The sequence below is a fragment of the Micromonas pusilla genome (assembly GCF_000151265.4).
Source record: "Micromonas pusilla CCMP1545 genomic scaffold MICPUCscaffold_9, whole genome shotgun sequence".
NCBI lineage: Eukaryota > Viridiplantae > Chlorophyta > Mamiellophyceae > Mamiellales > Mamiellaceae > Micromonas > Micromonas pusilla.
In genome coordinates this window covers 935,077-947,488 of record NW_003315890.1, presented here as the reverse complement: position 1 = coordinate 947,488, position 12,412 = coordinate 935,077, and the positions used below count along the sequence as shown (strand labels likewise).

The 12,412-nt window shown below is 71.5% G+C and overlaps 6 protein-coding genes across 6 annotated transcripts; 3 read left to right on the top strand and 3 right to left on the bottom strand.

Annotated features, from left to right (window-relative positions):
* Positions 1-57: 57 nt before the first annotated feature.
* MICPUCDRAFT_41430 (uncharacterized protein) lies at positions 58-1,932 on the bottom strand (the record flags this gene model as incomplete). Its single annotated transcript, XM_003060999.1, has 2 exons — positions 58-1,500; positions 1,597-1,932. The coding sequence occupies 2 exons, from the start codon at positions 1,930-1,932 to the stop codon at positions 58-60; spliced, it is 1,779 nt and encodes a 592-aa protein (XP_003061045.1).
* Positions 1,933-2,397: 465 nt separating this feature from the next.
* MICPUCDRAFT_41429 (uncharacterized protein) lies at positions 2,398-2,781 on the top strand (the record flags this gene model as incomplete). The annotated part of the gene is made up of 1 exon (XM_003061267.1): positions 2,398-2,781. The coding sequence occupies one exon, from the start codon at positions 2,398-2,400 to the stop codon at positions 2,779-2,781; it is 384 nt and encodes a 127-aa protein (XP_003061313.1).
* A 1,243-nt stretch (positions 2,782-4,024) lies between these two features.
* Positions 4,025-6,512, top strand: MICPUCDRAFT_35098 (uncharacterized protein; the record flags this gene model as incomplete). The annotated part of the gene is made up of 4 exons (XM_003061266.1): positions 4,025-4,973; positions 5,082-5,186; positions 5,374-5,759; positions 5,966-6,512. Exons 1-4 carry the CDS (start codon positions 4,254-4,256, stop codon positions 6,510-6,512), a joined length of 1,758 nt encoding a protein of 585 aa, XP_003061312.1. The 5' UTR covers positions 4,025-4,253.
* An 899-nt stretch (positions 6,513-7,411) lies between these two features.
* MICPUCDRAFT_60925 (uncharacterized protein) lies at positions 7,412-8,587 on the bottom strand. The gene is made up of 2 exons (XM_003060998.1): positions 8,063-8,587; positions 7,412-7,902 (listed from the first exon to the last, which is right to left on the bottom strand). Exons 1-2 carry the CDS (start codon positions 8,552-8,554, stop codon positions 7,489-7,491), a joined length of 906 nt encoding a protein of 301 aa, XP_003061044.1. The 5' UTR covers positions 8,555-8,587; the 3' UTR covers positions 7,412-7,488.
* A 194-nt stretch (positions 8,588-8,781) lies between these two features.
* On the bottom strand, positions 8,782-9,735 carry MICPUCDRAFT_41427 (uncharacterized protein; the record flags this gene model as incomplete). The annotated part of the gene is made up of 1 exon (XM_003060997.1): positions 8,782-9,735. The coding sequence occupies one exon, from the start codon at positions 9,733-9,735 to the stop codon at positions 8,782-8,784; it is 954 nt and encodes a 317-aa protein (XP_003061043.1).
* Positions 9,736-10,125: 390 nt separating this feature from the next.
* MICPUCDRAFT_41426 (uncharacterized protein) lies at positions 10,126-11,481 on the top strand (the record flags this gene model as incomplete). Its single annotated transcript, XM_003061265.1, has 1 exon — positions 10,126-11,481. One exon carries the CDS (start codon positions 10,126-10,128, stop codon positions 11,479-11,481), a length of 1,356 nt encoding a protein of 451 aa, XP_003061311.1.
* Positions 11,482-12,412: the final 931 nt, after the last annotated feature.

The window sequence follows — 12,412 nt, the reverse complement described above, 5'->3', positions numbered from 1 at the left end:
AAGCGCGCGCGCTCGCGCTCGCGAAGGTCCAAGTCTCGTTCCCGGTATCGATCACCTTTATAAGCACGCGCGCGCGCTCGCGCTCCGAAACCTCCACGCCCCCATCCGGAGCAGAGACGCGGGCCCCCGCTCTCCCCGAGCAGACCGGTCCGCCGACCGCGATCGCGATCGCGATCGGCCGCCGCGACCGCCACCGGAGCGCGAGCGGTCGCGCCTTCGACTCTTCCGCGCGCGACCCGGACTCGGACTCGCCTCCTCGGGCTGATCCGAGACCAGCGTCTCTCCTCCGGATCGCGACTTGGACCTTCCCGAGCGCGAGCGCGCGCGCTTGCTTCTCTTAGAGTCCTTCTTCTCCTTCTTCTCCTTCTTCGCGAATTTCTCCTCGTAGTACTTGGTCCAGTCCACGTCCTCTTCCTTCGCGGCGGCGGCGGCGGGCTCCTCCACGCGCGCGGGCGACGACGACCGACGTCTTTTCGGCGGCGCGCTCGGTTCCTTTTTCGTCGCCGGCTCTCTCTCTCTCTCTTTCTCTCTCTCTTTCTCTTTGGGCGCGGCGCCGCCGACGGGGATGCCGAACTTCTCCGCGTAGTACCGCTCCCAGTATTCCTTGTCCTTCTCCTCCGTCGCCGCGGCGGGCTCGCGCGCGGGCTCCGGCGGCGGCGGCGGCGGCGCCGCCGCCGCCGCGTCGGCGGCGCCGTCCGAGCGTCGACGGTCTCTTCGTCCCCCGCCGTCGTCCCCGCGGCTGCGATCGCGTCGTCGCCGTCGATCGCGATCGTCGTCGCGATCGCGATCTCTGTCGCGATCTCTGTCGCGCTCTCTGTCGCGGTCCCTGTCGCGGTCCCTTCGCCCGCCGCTCCGGTCGCGGCGTCCTCTCCGGCTCCGACTCCGACTCCGACTCCGACTCCCGCTCCCGCTCGGACTCCCGCCGCGCCGCCCTCGCTCGCGACTCCGCCGTCGATCTCGATCTCGATCGTCGTTCCCTCCTCCTCCTCCTCCTCCTCCTCCGCCGCCGCGCCGAGACTCGTTCAGCGCCGCCGCGGTCGCGCCGCCCGTCTCCGCGATGGCCGCCGCCGCCGTCGTCCGCCACCCGGGCCCCTTCGCGGTCTTCGGCGCGACCGCCGCCTCCCGCCCGGCGGCGGCCGCGGCCGCGCTCTTGTGGTTCGGGTGCTTCGCGATGATGGAGGGCGCGGGCGCGGGCGCGGCGCCCGCGGGGTGATGATGCGGACGCGTCGGGTTCGTCGTCGTCGTCGACGGCGGCGGCGGCGGCGGCGGCGGCACGGAGACTTGGCGGGGGACGAGGAGGTTCGACGTCGGCGGCGGCGGCGCCGTCGCGTCCATCGCTTCCTCCGTCGGCGGCGGCGGCGGCGGCGGCGGCGCGCCATCGCCCGGCGACGGCGCCGCCGGCCCCTGGTCGGTCGACGCGGCTCCGGCGCGCGGCGGCGGCGGCTCGGCTTTCGGCTTGGGCGCGTCCTCCGGGATGCCCGAAAAGATTGCGCTCGCCACCTGAGGGAGGGTTAAGTTAACGTTCATCGGTCAGTTGAAAGGGGACGCGATCAAATGTTGAAACCGGGCGACGGGTGAAATACAGCACGCGCGCACCTGCGCGAGCGTCTCCGCGCTCGGCACCGCGCGCGCCTGCGCCTCCGCGTACTTGGCGCTCTCGTACGCGTACGCCGCCTTCGCCGCCTCCGCCGCCTGCGACGCCGCGTACTGCTCCCACTGCGCGTAGTACGCCGCGTACGCCTCCGGGTCCGTCGCCGTCGCGGCCGCCTGCTGCTGCTGCGCCGGGACCGCGGCCGCCGCTTGGGCGGCGTAGTACGCGGCGTAGGGATCCATCGCATTCGTCGCGGTCGCCGTCGCCGTCGCGGCGGCGTCGTCGGGCTCCATCCCGGGCGGCGGCGGGTCGTCCATCCCGGGCGGCGGCGGCTCGCTCATCGCGACGACGGACGCGCGTCGACTCGACGGCGTTCTTCTCTGGCTCTCTCGCGCGCCGCCGCCGACGGTTCGATCGTCGGACTACGGCGGACGCGTCGACGACGAAAAGAAGGCGCCTTCGCCCCGATCGATCGACCGATGGGTCGATCGATGGGTCGATCGATGGGCGCTTCGAGAGCGATCCGAGTCGCGACGTCGCCCGCCTCGCGCGCTCGATCGCCAACCCCGCGCGTCGGCGACCCCCGCGCGCTCTTTTTCCGGTCCGATCCTCGCGCGCGCCGTCAATCTCGCGCGGATCGTACTGCGCCCGGCGCCCTCCGAGGAGAAATCTGATGAAACTCGCAGCCGTCGTAGTCGTCGCTGCTCATGAAAACGGACGTTGTTCGTTCGGCGCGCAGACGACCGCTGGCAGAGCGGACGGACGCGGCCTCCCTCGGCGACGATGACGCCACCGACGATCGCGCGATGAGCGCGGCACCGCCGCCGCCCCACCCCTCCTCCGCGACGACCGCGCCTCCCTGCCGCGCGTCCTCGCGCGCGGGGCATCGCCTCCGCCGTCGCACCTCCACCGTCGTCAACTACGTCGAGGACGCGTACCTCCGCGACGACGTCCCGTGCGGATGCCCGCTGTGCGAGACGTGCGATAACGCCACCGCGTCCGGCGTCGGGACGCCGCTAGGAGGGGTAGGGGTAGGCGGCGGCGCGGGCGAGGCGACGACGCACTACCTCGTCCCGGACGCGCGCGCGATCGCGCGATGGCTGGACTTTCTCGAGAGCCCCGCGGGCGCGGTGCGTTCTATACACTGGTCCCCATACGACCGCGTTCGCGTGGTGAACGCCGATCCTTAAGGACTTTGCCCGGCGTGTCTCTCCGCCCACCCCACGGTTTCAATCCCCGCACACCTCGGCGCCTTTTAACTCCATCTGACGCCTTTCAACTCCACCCCGACGTCGCTTTGTATGGAACGACCCTGAGACCGGCACGAGCGTGGTGTTCCTCGCGTCGGAGATGAAGAAAGCGCACGAGCGAGGGAACGCGCGCGCGAGCCGCCGGCTGCGACGGATGTGCGGCGATCGCCGGCGGAGGAGCGTGCTGTTCGCGAACGAGCACTGCCGAGCGACCGCGGTGAGGCGGCGGACGCGTCGTCGCGATGTCCACGGCGGCGACGCCGACGACGACGACGACGACGGCGGCGTCGGCGGCGCGCTCGACCACCCGGTCCTTCGCGCGGCGGCGTGGTACGCCGCGAAAGTCCGCGGCGCGTTCCCCGTCGTCGTCCTCAGCGATGACGACGCGGAAGATCTCGCCGCGTTCCGCGACGGGCGGCGAATAGCGCCGCCGGGGGTGGAGGTGCTGACGGCCGGGGAGTACTTCCCGCGATTCCACGGCGACGACGCCGCGACGTCGGAGATGTACGAGTCCGCGCGCGTCGCCGCGGAGGACGCCGCGGCGGCCATCGCGGCGGAGATGCGATGGGGGGGTGCTGATGGCGGTGGCGTCGATTCGAATCCGAGAAGCTCGAGTTCGACGCGACGGTTCATGTACCCGTCGCATCTGCCCGCGGCGGCGCTCGCGGAGGGCGTCGAACGCGGCGACTTGCTCGAGGGCGTCTTGCGGATATCGAGGCGCGCGCCGTCGGAGGCGGTCGTTCGCGTCGGCGTCGGCGTCGCGTCCGGCGACGGGAAGGGTGCCGACGCCGACACCGCCGCCGCCGACGACGACGACTCGGGCGCCGACGCGTCGCGAACGGTGCTCGTCCCGACGCGGCGTCTCATGAATCGCGCGTTCGACGGCGACGTCGTCGCGGTCAGGCGCGTTCTATGCACTGGTTCCCATACGACCGCGTTCGCGTGGTGAACGCCGTTCCTTAAGGACTTTGCCCGGCGTCTCTCTCCGCCCACCCCACGGTTTCAATCCCCGCCCTCGGCGCCTTTCAACTTGCACTGACGCCTTTCAACTCCACCCCGACGTCGCTTTGTATGGAACGGCCCTCAGGCTCCTCCCGCGCGCGCGGTGGGTCGCGTCGCGCGCGGGGGCGGTCGTGGAGGCGGCGGAGGAGGAGGAGGAGGAGGAGGAGAAAGATGAAGATGAAGAGGGTGCCGAGGATGCCGAGGGTGCCCACTCGGGTCCCCGGTCGATCGGCGCGGTCCCGACCGCGGAAGTCGTCGGCGTGACGCGCGCGCGGCGCGACGACCTCGTCGTCACCGTCTGCGACGAAGACGTCGCGGACTTGCTAGGGGCCGGCGCCGACGGCGCCGACGCCGACGCCGCGAGCGGCAGCTCGAAAGCTCGAAACCGGAACAGCGTCCTCGCGATCCCGATGGACGTCGTCGCTCCGAAGCTCCGCCTGATGACGCGGCGAGGCGCGGCGCTCTGCGGGAAGCGGTTGCTCGCGCGCGTCGACGGCTGGCGCCGCAACGCGTCGCACCCGGACGCGCGCGTGTTGTCCGTACTCGGCGATCGCGGCGACATCGAGACGGAGACGCGCTGCATTCTCGCCGTGCACGACGTCCACGACGCGGCGTTCACGAAGGCTGCGCTGCGCGACTTGCCGGCGGAGGGAGACGCGTGGACTGTGGAGAAGAGCTATTTCGCCGACGGGAATCCGAATCCTCGAGAGACGCGGCGCGATTTCCGCGGGACGAAGACGTGCTCGATCGACCCGCCCGGGTGCGTGGACGTCGACGACGCCGTCTCCGTGAAGATCTTACCGGACGCGCGCGGGTACGAGATAGGCGTGCACATCGCGGACGTCTCGCACTTCGTGAGAGAGGGCACCCACTTGGATCACGAGGCGCGCGCGCGCGGGACGACGACGTACCTCGTCGACAGGCGGATAGACATGCTCCCGGGGCTTCTGTCCGAGAACCTGTGCTCGCTCGTGGAGCGCGAGGACCGGCTCGCGATGTCGTGCGCGTGGACGCTCGACGCGGACTTCAACGTGTCGGACACGTGGTTCGGCAAGAGCGTCGTGCGCAGCGATCACCAGCTGTCGTACTACCAAGCGCAGGCCATCGTCGACGGCGCGGACGCGGCGGACGTGCCGAGAAACGACGGCGGCGGCGGCGGCGGCGGCGGCGGCGGCGGCGGCGAGAAGAAGGATGAGAAGAAGGTCATCCGGCCGCTCGACGCCGCGGCCGTGGCGAAGCTGCGCGTCGACCTGGACGTCCTGCGCCGGTTCGCGGCGGCGCGGCGCGCGGCGCGGACGGCGCGCGGCGCCGTCGAGCTCTCCTCCGCGGAGTTACGCTTCGAGGTGCGTTCTATACAGTGGTCCCCATATGACCGCGTCGGCGTGGTGAACGCCGATCCTTAAGGACTTTTGCCGTCGTCTCTCTCCGCCCACCCCTCGCTTTCAATCCCCGCCCTCGACGCCTTTCAACTCCGCTTCTGACGCCTATCAACTCCACCCCGCCGTTCGCTTTGTATGGAACGACCCTGAGACGTCCAACGACGGCGTCCCCACGGACGTCCTCACGAAGGGCGAGGTCCCGATGATGGCCGTGATCGCGGAGCTGATGATCGCCGCGAACGCGTCCGTGGCGACGAAGGCGCGCGAGGCGTTCCCTACGAGCGCGTTCGTGCGACGGCACGCGCCGCCGCGCCTTGGGGGATTCGAGGAGCTGAGAGCGCTCGTCGCGTCGGAGGGCGTGGACGTCGCGCTCGACGCGTCGAACGGCGAGGCGCTCGCGGGGTCGATCGAGCGCGCGGCGAGGCGCGCGGCGTGCCCGGCGGACGCGGGGGTTCTGTTTCGCTCGATCGCGACGCGGGCGATGAGCGAGGCGCAGTACGCGTGCGCGGGCGCGACGCCGCCGGCGGACGGCGGCGGGTGGGGGTATGTCATCGCGCCGGTCCCCGCGCGACCGCGTTCCGTTCGCGCGGTGCACGCCGTTTGTTTTTTCTCGATGATTTTGTTTTTTTCCCCGTCTCGTCTCGTCGTCGCGCTTCGCCCGCTTCTTTCGACGTCATGTCACGTTTGACCGGCCAGACGCGCGACTGACCGACCCGATGGACGCGTCTTTCCCTTTCGATCAGGCACTACGGCCTCGCGTTGGACGCGTACGCGCACTTTACGTCGCCGATTCGTCGGTACGCGGACGTCATCGCGCACCGCCAGCTCGTCGCGGCGCTCGCGCGGCGCGAAGGCGAAGGCGACGCGACGGTTGACGTTCCGTATCCCACCACCACCTCCTCCTCCTCGTCGTCGTCGTCGTTGTCGCGCGCGTCGCTGACGTCGACGGCGACGCACCTCAACGAGAGGAACCGCGCGTCGAAGCGCGCGCAGACCAAGTGCGCCGAGTTGTACTTGCTCAAGGTGTTGCAAACGGCGCCGGCGATCGAGCCCGCGCTCGTGATCGAGGTCAAGGACGACGGCGTCGTCGTGTTCCTGCCGCGGTTCCACGTCCGCGGCGCGGTGCGGCTGCGGCGCGCGAACCGGGAAGACGGAACGTCGACCGTCGCGTTGCCGGCGAAGGAGACCGTCTTCGAGGAGGAGACGAGTGGGACGCGCGCGGGAGGTCAGGTGCGTTCTATACATTGGTCCCCATACGACCGCGTTCGCGTGGTGAACGCCGATCCTTAAGGACTTTGCCCGGCGTTTCTCTCCGCCCACCCCACGGTTTCAATCTCCGACCTCGACGCCTTTCAACTCCATCTGACGCCTTTCAACTCCACCCCGACATTCGCTCGTATAGAACGGCCCTCAGACCGCGAAGAAGGTCCTCAGGGCGTCTCCTCCCGCGGACGCGTCGATCGCGCTCTCGCGATCGACGGACGCGCGCAGCGACGCGCTGCGGTACGTGCGCGTCGACACGGGCGAGATAGTGCCTGAAACGCCCGTGTTGAAGGCGTTAACGCGCGTGTACGTGATGCTCGGCGCGACGGAGAGTCCGTACCGCGGACCGCGGTTGACGCTGACGTTGTTGGACGAAACGCACCCCGGGGTGGTCACGAAGAAGGCGGCGGCGCGGGATAAGGAAGGCGGCTTCGGCGGCGGCGTCGGTGGCGGGCTGCGCGACGTCGTGCGGCGGGAGATGGCGGCGGCGGCGGGGGACGACGCGACGAAACGCTTCGGACGTTTGCGCGTCGTCGACGACGACGACGACGACGACGACGACGACGATAAAGAAGCGCCGCCGCCGCCGCCGCCGCCGCCGCCGACCTTCGCGACGGGCGTGGACGTCTCCGGACCGAGCACCAGGGACCCCGCGCTGGTTTCTAGGCGCGCGGCGTGGTGGAAAGCGGCGGCGGCGGCGGCGAAGGCGTCGATGCGCGCGGAGGCGACGCGCGTCTATCGAAACGCGGCGGACGGCGCGGGCGCGGCGCGGAGGGCGCGGCGGCGGCGGCGCGCCGCCGCGGCGGGGGGGGAAGCCGCGAACGCGCGCCGCGCGCTGATCGACGCCGCGCGCGAAGCCGAGGACGGAGGAGGCGCCGAAGAAGAGCACGACGCGCGCGCAGCACACGCGGCGGCGCCGTCGCAGTAGGATCAGATAGATTCGCGATTGAAAGCCGACGGACGATTTCGATCGCGACTCGATCGCGCGCGTCCCTCCCCTGACTCACGCCTCCATCACGCCCTTCCCCTGACGATCCTTCGTCCAGGACGTCCCTCCCACCGACGAGATGCACGGCGCCTTCCCGATGTACGGAAACGCCTCCTCGAAGAGCGCGCCGAGGCAAAAGTCCGCGACGTCCGCGCGCGCGATGCTCCCGGCCTCGCCCTCGATGACGTTGACGACGCCCGTCGGCGGACCCAGCCCGAGCCCGCCCGGTCGCACGACGCAAAACTCCAGATCCTTCCCGGGGCCCGCGGGACCCAAGAACAGCTGCTCCTGGTTGTTCTTGTCCGTGAAGATGGATCGCATCACGGTCGACATGAGGATCTTAAACACGAACGGCGCTTGGTCCGCGCTGTCGCCGGCGCCGATGGACGTGACCACCGCCACGCGCTTCACGTCGTTTTGCTTCATCGCCTGATGATATGAGATGAGGGTGAAGTTCATCGGTCATCAGTTGAAAGGGGGAGCGATCAAATAAGTTAGCACCCTGCCTAGACTATCGAAAGCGAGAGAGAGGCGGGTGAAAAACGTTCTGTAGTTCGCAGGTCGCTGCGCGGAAAAGAACTGAACGCACCTCGATGACGTTGCGCGTGCCGTCCGTGAGCATCGTCGGCCCGACGTCCTTCGTCTTCCCCCCGAGCGACACGATCACGCCCGTGGTGTCCTTCGTGATGCACTTCGCGACGTCCGCGGCGTTCGTGACCGAACCTTGGATCACCGTGAGGTTGAGATCCGCGATCGGCTTCCCCGCGTTCGCCTCGCCCGCGGTGCCGGGCGGCTGCGCCAACTTCGACGGCGTACGCGCGAGGACGGTGACCTTGGAGCCGCGGGCGAGCGCCTGGACGACGCACTCGGACCCGGTCGCGCCGGTGCCGCCGATGACGACGATGTTGGACTTATCCGCGGGCGTCGCGGCGGCGCGCGGAGAGACGACCGCGCGACGCGTGAGCGACGGGCGCGATCGAGGCGACGATATCATCGTGGCGGTCATCTTCGATCGGCTGTTCAGCTTGGACGACGACGCGCCGCCGCGGAAGGCGGCGGACGCGGACGCGGAGAGGGTCATCGCGGAGAGAGCGGCCATCTCGACGGGAGAGCGAGCGTCTTACTCAGGGAGGGGACCGAGCGCGGTTGAGAGTGGCGCGCCGCGGACGCAGCGCGACGACGGATACCGATGACGGACCGCGAAGGATGGTGACGCGTCGGTGCCACGCGTCACCTCGATCCAGCGAGTCAGAACTGGGAAAGCTTTTTTAGGCACTCGCCGCACTACGCTAGAAGCCGCGCGCCACGTCACCACGCCGCCTTCACCGCCGCCTTCCCCTTTGGGCCCTTCCCCTTCCCCCTTGGGCCCTTCCCTCCCCCTCCCCCCAGGGTCCCCTCCTCCTCCCCGCCGCCGCCGCTCCCAGGGCCCCACGCGCCGACGACGCCCCCCCCCGCGGCGACGGCGGCGCCGACGACGCCCCTCAGCGCGCTCTCCGCGGACGCCGCTCGGGGACCCCCCAACATCGCCGCCGACGCGCACTCGCACGCGACGGTCCCGGCGACGTCGCCGCCGAGCTCGAGCGCGAGCGCGTCGAGGTCCAGCGCGTCCGCGACCTCGTCCGCGTCCATCGCGCCGTCGACGTCGCGCTTGTTCGCGACGACGACGAGCCGCCTGCCGCGCACGAGGCGTTCGCGTGATGAGTCGCCGCCACCTCCGCCGGCGCCGCAGCCGCAGAGCGCCCAGAGCTCCTCGCGCGCGAGGGGCGCGCGGAGCTCGTCCGCGGCGTCGACGACGAAGACGACGACGCGCGGGTCGTAGCGCGCGATGGCGTCGCGCCACGCGCGCGCGGTCGCGTCGCCGCCGGATCCGCCTAGGCCGTCGGACGCGCGCGGCGGATTCCCGGGGACGTCGACGACGTTGACGCGCGCGCCGGCGACGGTCGCGACGGACGTTGCGACGACGGTCGTCCGCGGCGGCGCGCAGAGGACGCCCTCCTCCTCCTCCTCCTCCTCGTCGTCGTCGTCGCGTCGGAGTCCTCCTCCGACGCGCGGGGACGACGGCGCCGACGCCGGCGCCACCGCCGCGCCGTGCGCGAGCGCGTGCGCGAGAGCGGACTTGCCCGCGCCAGAGAGGCCGAGAAGCATCAGCGTCGGGAGCGACTCGTCGATCGTCGCCGCCGCGGTCGTGGACGCGGTCGTGGACGCGCGGTCGCCGCTTGCGTCGGACGGCGACGGCGCCGCCTTGCCGCAGCGCCCTCCCATCGTCGGGGGGAGGGGGCGCGTGGGCGAGCGGCCTGGCGCGCGATTTGAACCGTGATCTCGAATGTCATCGTCTCATCATCAAAAGAACGCCTGGTGCCCTTTCGCCTCCCTACGCCCTCGTTCCGAGGAAAACGTTCCGCCTCCCCCCCCGTCGCTTCCGCGCTCGTCGCGCGTTTGAACGACGAACGGACGCGCCGCGCGCGACGTCCGCACACGCGCTCGCGCCGCGCGCGACGGACGGACGGACGGACGAACGGACGGACGTCGACCGGCGCGCGCGACCCTCCGCGAGTCGCCATCCGTCGCCGCCGAGCGAATCAGACGCCCGCGGCCGCGAGCGTTTCGGTCGTCGCGCGCGTCGCGCGCGACGCGACGACGACGACGACGACGATGAGTGGACCCGCCGCGGGCGTCGCGCGCGAGAAGTCGGGCGGCGCGCGACGCGCGAAGGCGCTCTCGAGCGTCGACGCGAGCGCGAAGAAGAGACCGCGGAAGGGCGTCGTCGAGAAATCGAAATCGGGCGCGGCGCGTCGCGGCGCGACTCGCGGCATCGCGGCGTCGCGCGACGGCGACGGCGACGACGACGTCAGATCGTCGCAATCTCGACGTCGCGACGGTCCCCGCGCCGGCGGCGGCGACGCGTCCTCCTCGGACGCGTCGTCCGCGCCGGAATCGGACGCCTCGCCGGTCGGGCCGCTGTCGCACGCGGGCGCGTCGGGGACGAGCTCGGACGACGACGCCCTTCGCGGCGGCGACCGCGGCGGCGACCGCGGCGACCGCGCCCGCGCGCGACCGGCGGTCATCAGCAGAACGCATTCCTCCCCGTATTCCATCGCGGAGACGTTCGACCCGAGCGCGCACGATCCCGCGGTGCTCGTCGCCGCGTGCGGCCGACCGCTCCGGCCAGAGGACGAGCGCCCCGTGCCGCTGCCCTCTCGAGGAGGGACGAGCTCCGCGGGCGCCACTCTCAGGGAGTGGCGCTGCGTCGAGTGCGCGCGCGTGAACGACGCGTCGCGGCGCGATTGCGCGCGATGCGGCGGTCTCGGAGAGAAGCGCAGCGGCGACGAAAAAAACCCGCCGCGCAAAATAAAGCGCGCCGCCGACCCGTTCCCGCCCCTCGGCGCCGCCGCCGCGGTCGGCTCTGACGCGGACGACGAGCCCGCGCTCCTGCGCGTGCTTCTCCCTAACCTCACGGGTGCCGACGTGGGTGCCGACGTGGGTGCCGAGCGGCGCGGCGGCGACCGCGACCGCGACGACGCGTCCTGGGCCTCGCGGGTCGCGGCCGAGTACGAAACGGATGAATTCCCGCCGCCGCCGCCGCCGCCGCCGCCGCCGTGGGCGGACGCGTTCGCCGCCGAATTCCCGCCGCCGCCGCCGCCGCCTGGGCCTCCTCCCCCGTCGCAGCCGCGACGCGTCGTCGATGAAAACGACTATAAGATCGTGACGGATACGTCACCGCCGTCGCGCCGCCGCCCCGATGCGTCGTCGCCGCCGAACCGCGCCGACGCGCTCGAGGCGCTCACCGCCGCGCTCGCGGCGGCGGCCAACGCGGACCCAATCAGCGACGGCCACGTGTCCATTAAAAGCCACGTCGACGACGCCGCGGCCACGGCGTTGCGCCTCGCGCGCGAGGCCGCGTCCGACGCGTTCGAAGAACACCTCGCGCTCACGCGCGAAGACCTCGAGGACGTCGTCGAAGCCGTCGACGGCGCGATGGACGCGATGGAACGCAAGTTGGCGCGGTGAGACTGCTTCCCATACGACCCCGTTCGCGTGGTGCACGTCGTCCCTTAAGGACTTTTCCCGTCGTCACTCTTCACCCGCGCTTCCCTTTCAACGTACGTTTGACCTGTAAGACGTTCGACTGACCGATCGCTTCACCCACTCAAGAGTCGCCGCCGCCGCGGGCGACGGGATCCGATCCCTGGCGCGCATCACCGAGGACCGCGACGCGCGTCAGCGCGAGCGATCGCGGCGCGCCGCGGACGACGCCGCGAGGCGCGAGCGCGAGATGGAGGCGGTGATCGAGGCGGCGTTGCGGAGCGTGGACGAGCTCTCGCGGCGGAACCGCGAGCTCTCGCGACGCGTCGACGCGCTCGAGGGAGGATTTGGAGGAAGAACGTCCTCCCGTCGCGGACCGTTACCGCCGCCGTCACACGACGACGACGACGACGACGACGACGATAACGATAACGCGCGTCGTCTCCTCGCGGAGATGCGCGCGCACGCGGCGTCGCTCGCGACGCAGCGCGCGCGAGAGGACCCGTTCGACAGTCCCCTCATCATCGCCGCCGAGTACGAAGCGCCGGGGCGGCGTCGCGTCGAATCGCGTCGAATCGCGGTGGTCGCGAACGTCGCGCGCGCGCCGTCGCGGCGTAAGCTCGACGCGTCGCGCCCGCCGCCGTTGACGTTGACGACGCGCGCGACGCCGCGCCGCGCGGACGGCGGCCCGAGTTCGCCGCCGCCGCCGCCGCGCGGGGACGGTCGGCGGGCGAAGAGCCCGGCGTGGGAGGCGGTGGCGGCGGCGGAGAAGTGGGGCCGTCGGCGGGGCGGGGCGGCGTCGGGCGCGTCGTCGTCGTCGACGGCGGCGGCGGCGCCGCGTGCTGCTGCCGCGGCGACGGCGCGCGCGCGACGTTCGCGACCGCCGCGATTCGACGCGATTCGCCGCGACGCCGCG